The 4,724-nt window shown below is 36.5% G+C and overlaps 1 protein-coding gene across 1 annotated transcript; it reads left to right on the forward strand.

Annotated features, from left to right (window-relative positions):
• LOC113748978 (alcohol dehydrogenase 1) lies at positions 1-2,756 on the forward strand. The gene is made up of 10 exons (XM_027292590.1): positions 1-122; positions 364-500; positions 639-685; positions 804-1,129; positions 1,233-1,315; positions 1,408-1,483; positions 1,667-1,728; positions 1,828-1,923; positions 2,119-2,280; positions 2,387-2,756. Exons 1-10 carry the CDS (start codon positions 86-88, stop codon positions 2,501-2,503), a joined length of 1,143 nt encoding a protein of 380 aa, XP_027148391.1. The 5' UTR covers positions 1-85; the 3' UTR covers positions 2,504-2,756.
• The last annotated feature ends 1,968 nt before the right edge of the window (positions 2,757-4,724 follow it).

The raw sequence follows: 4,724 nt of genomic DNA on the forward strand, positions 1-4,724 counted from the left end.
AATACTTTACAGACAGAATAACGAAACACATTTTCAAAAGCAACGCTTTAAAGAGAAGAAGAAAAAGAAGAGGAAGAAAGAAGAGATGGCAAGCACTGCTGGACAGGTTATACGTTGCAAAGGTACAGTTTCCTTTAGCTTTTGATGTAGCATGTGAGTTGATTTTTTTTTTTGTGGGAGAGTAAAGATGTGAGTTGATGCTATGTGTTAGTCCAAGGAAATTTTGTAGAGGGCTTTTTGCCTATTCATGGAATCTTTAGTTTACTAGATAGTGGATCAAATTTAGTTGTTTGTGAGGGGGGTTTAAGCAAGAATAATTGGTTCTTGGTTTGATTTTCATATTTATTTGGTGTGGGATTGCAGCTGCTATTGCATGGGAAGCAGGGAAGCCACTAGTCATTGAGGAAGTGGAGGTGGCACCTCCTCAGAAAATGGAGGTCCGGCTCAAGATTCTCTTCACTTCCCTCTGCCACACTGATGTTTATTTCTGGGAAGCGAAGGTAACAACAACAATCACACACTTTTGCATAGTATATAATCAATGCAATGTGTCTTAAGTCAAATCCACCTGATGGATCATAGTGTCCTTTAGTAAATTTTGCTGATCTGAGGTTGCGTACTCTTTTCAATATTTTCAGGGCCAACACTCCGTGTTTCCTCGAATTCTCGGGCACGAGGCATCAGGGTATGTTTATGTTTGAGCCATGATTTCACTGATTCTCGTTATACTGTTACTCATATTCTGGTTTTAGGACTACATATGAGATGGATACTGATTGAATCTTTTTTTTTTTGGCGATTAGGATTGTGGAGAGTGTAGGGGAAGGCGTGACAGAACTTCAGCCCGGAGACCATGTGCTCCCTGTTTTCACAGGGGAGTGTAAGGAATGTCGTCATTGCAAATCAGAAGAAAGTAACATGTGTGATCTCCTCAGGATCAACACAGACAGGGGTGTGATGCTTAATGATGGGAAATCAAGGTTCTCAATTAATGGGAAACCAATTTATCATTTTGTTGGGACTTCCACATTTAGCGAGTACACTGTGGTCCATGTTGGTTGTCTAGCCAAAATCAATCCCCTTGCTCCTCTTGACAAAGTTTGTGTCTTGAGTTGTGGAATCTCCACAGGTATGAGAATTTGAATTGAAAACTGGATTCCACTAGTTCAAAGTTTTTAATGCTGGATGTTTAATGTTCTGATGCCTGTGTTTTCGGCGCCCTTCTATTTTAGGCCTTGGTGCTACTTTGAATGTTGCTAAACCTAGAAGGGGATCATCAGTGGCAGTTTTCGGTTTGGGGGCTGTTGGCCTTGCTGTGAGTTTTCGAACTGGAAATCGAAATTTAGCTTTCATTCTGCCCAAATTTCCAAACGAGTAACTGTTCTTGTTGCAATTCTACTTGATCAGGCTGCAGAAGGGGCTAGAATAGCAGGTGCCTCGAGAATCATAGGAATCGATCTGCTTCCTGACAGATTTGAACAAGGTTAGCCATCTTTCTGATCATTCAGTTAGAATCATACTCAGACCTTGCATTCAGTTGATTCAAGCTAAATGGATCACTCTGTATTCATTGACCATAGGTCTTAATAAGTGGTCTTTTCCCGTTTTCTTCCTCAAGTGCAATTTAGTTCAATGGTTAATAATGAGGTTTCTGTCTTGAATGCAGCAAAGAAGTTTGGGGTGAATGAATTTGTAAATCCAAAAGATTACCCTAAACCAGTTCAAGAGGTTTGTTCTTGGTGACATTTCAATCGTGGGTTGCAGTTGCATCCTGAGCCTCCACTTAATACATTTCCAAAGCACTAACATACTCTTCAACATTACTAGGTAATTGCTGAGATGACTGATGGAGGAGTGGATAGAAGTGTGGAGTGTACAGGAAACGTCAATGCCATGATCTCAGCCTTTGAATGCGTGCATGATGTAATTTCCTATCCTCTTCCCCTCTTTTAGCCTACTATATTCAAGAATTTCTATGAAATGTACGTTTCTGTACTGAAACGTACTAAGATTAAAAAAGCAAACAAAGAATCAAAGGGATCGCAGGTTCACTCGTGAACTGCAATATTTGTAGGCCTTCTAAACAGACTAATTACACTATGAAACCTTCCATGTCAGGGCTGGGGAGTTGCTGTTCTTGTTGGTGTTCCACATAAAGATGCTGTCTTCCAGACTCATCCCATGAATGTCTTGAATGAGAGGACTCTCAAAGGAACCTTCTTTGGAAACTATAAACCTCGTTCTGACCTTCCGTCTGTTGTTGAAAAATACATGAACAAAGTAAGTCCGCAGATGTTTTTTTTCAAGTTCAATATCTGCTTTGGTTTGGAAGAGACTATGCGTATTGAAAGTGGAGCTTCTAATACCCTTCTCTCCCTTTTTGTAGGAACTTGAAGTGGAGAAATTTATCACTCATGAAGTAACATTTTCTGAGATCAACAAGGCTTTTGAGTACATGCTCAAGGGAGAAGGCTTGCGATGCCTAATCCGTATGGAGGAGTAAAGAAGAAGAACCAAATGCTTTTAATGAGGCTGCTATTACTACCTGCGACTTTTACCAAATCCCTTTACTTGAAGCTTTAAATTGTTCATATCATAATTATCAGTCAGTTATTTAAAATTCTCCCAAGTTGAAGTTGACGTTCTGTATTTTATCCTAAGATCAAGCCCTTTTCATGTGACTACGTACTGCCTTTTCTTTTCCTTCTTTTGTTGCCCAAGTAAATTATATAGTTGCACAATTATCTTTGGAGGAATGGATGGTTTTCTACGTCTTCTTTTAGTGTAATTCCTCACAAGCTGTCTGAAGCTTTTGAAACTTGTCGGGATGATCAATGGAATTCGAGTAAATAGGAAGATTGAAGTTAAGGCCCTGATAACATCAACTATCTAGTTCAATAACAGGCTTCTATAGGCTATCAAGGCAGGACTTCAATTTTTGCTCATGCAGGTTGTACCTGAACTTTTGATAGCTGTTTACGGACCGCCTGTGTTTTTTCCTTTGTTCGGAAGAAATTTCCTTCGTAAACTAAAAGAGAGAGAGAGATTGAACCTTGCATAATAAAACAAGCAATGAATGATTAATCCTTCATGTCAACCGCTACCAATCAGATCAGACTTCTTGGTGGCTTGGGACCTCAGCTTTGTTTCGAGCAGTAAGTTGATGCAATAGCAAGTCTTGTCATCTAAGTGATAAGATTCAATAGCAAGTCTTGTCCAGAATTATTCAACGGAACTTAAAATTTCATAACTGAATTTGCAATTCAATTAGCAAACTTATCATTCTGTCTACGGACTTGGAAGTCTCTACAGCATTTTCCCTCGAGAAGAAACGTCAATGGCTTAGCAGCAGTTCTCTGCATATGAGAAGTAAAAGGTTTAAAGCCAAAGATGGATCATGTACACTGTAGAATGTGAACTGTCCAAAGATTTCTACCCAAGGTACACCGACAACCGACAACCCATGGTGTACAAGATGCTTTGGACTTGAAAGCTCACAATATACAACTTGTGAGATCTTCAGGCATGCAATTGTTCCCACCCCAACTCAGAAATATTAGCAAAGACCTTTCCTGCCACTACTTTCTCCCGTGAATACTTCACCTATAACTTTGCTTCACTGAATTTTCTTTTTATTACTTCAACGTCATCATGAATTACATTTCTAACTCTATAATTAAAGATAGTCTTACTCCGCTACACTTGGGGTCGTTTGGCTCATGGAATGACACGAAATTGAATTAATCATCTTATGTTATCCCACGTTTAGTTGGATTTTACACATGAGATAACACATCCCAACTAATCAAATTAATCCCCTATTCATGAGATAAAATAAAATAATTCCATGGGGAGGTGTTATTAGTTATTCAGGGATAACTATGAGATAGGATGATGAAATTTTAGACTAATTTATCCTTACAAATAATATAAAATTTATACTCTCATAATTATATAACCTTACCCTTACGCGGTAAGACAATATAAATAGACTAATTTGCCCCAAAGTTTTTTTTGACTAATTTGACCATACTACTAACATAACAATATTTGGACTAATTTGCTTTTACGAATGATACAAATTCGTACTGAATATTATATAATCATACTCTCACACAATAATATGATAATAAACGTACTAACTTGCCCCTACTAATTATATTGAAAATTTTAACTAATTTACTCCTATTCATTATTTTAAATTTTTGACAAATTTACCCCTATTAATTACTTTAAATTTTTTTTTTCTAATTTGCTCCTACTTACATCATAATAAAAGGACTATATTGCCCTTACTAACCTTATTTTCTTAATCAAATTTTATATAATTTCAAGCTCAACCCAAAGAAAAATATTCTATTGGCTTGAGTTTGGCTCATTTAAAACTTTTAAATGGGTTGAATTTTATTCAATTTAATCCTAACTTAGTTAAAACTCGGCTCATTATTTAATTAAATTTAAAATTTAGATCCAAAAACTAAGTTGAAACCTATTTTTAAGGGTTGAATGGGTTGAGTTTGAGTGAATGCAAATTTTTTTCTATATCTAAGCCGTTGATTTACTTTATAATTCTAGAGTTGCAGATTATTTTATTTTAATAAAATTTATAAATTATTTTACTAAAACGATTCTACAAATTAAGGGATATTTTGGTTATTAAAATAATAATTCTATCTCATCCAATCTCCAACCAATACAAGATAAAATTATTTTTCAATGTATCC

This window comes from Coffea eugenioides, chromosome 10 (genome assembly GCF_003713205.1).
Source record: "Coffea eugenioides isolate CCC68of chromosome 10, Ceug_1.0, whole genome shotgun sequence".
Taxonomy (NCBI): domain Eukaryota; kingdom Viridiplantae; phylum Streptophyta; class Magnoliopsida; order Gentianales; family Rubiaceae; genus Coffea; species Coffea eugenioides.

Bases quoted from the DNA above. Each gene is read 5' to 3' on its own strand.
- LOC113748978 (XM_027292590.1), top strand. From the start codon at position 86: ATGGCAAGCACTGCTGGACAGGTTATACGTTGCAAAG. The intron at 501-638 runs GTAACAACAACA...CAATATTTTCAG, and splicing joins TTTATTTCTGGGAAGCGAAG to GGCCAACACTCCGTGTTTCC. The intron at 1,729-1,827 runs GTTTGTTCTTGG...CAACATTACTAG, and splicing joins ACCCTAAACCAGTTCAAGAG to GTAATTGCTGAGATGACTGA.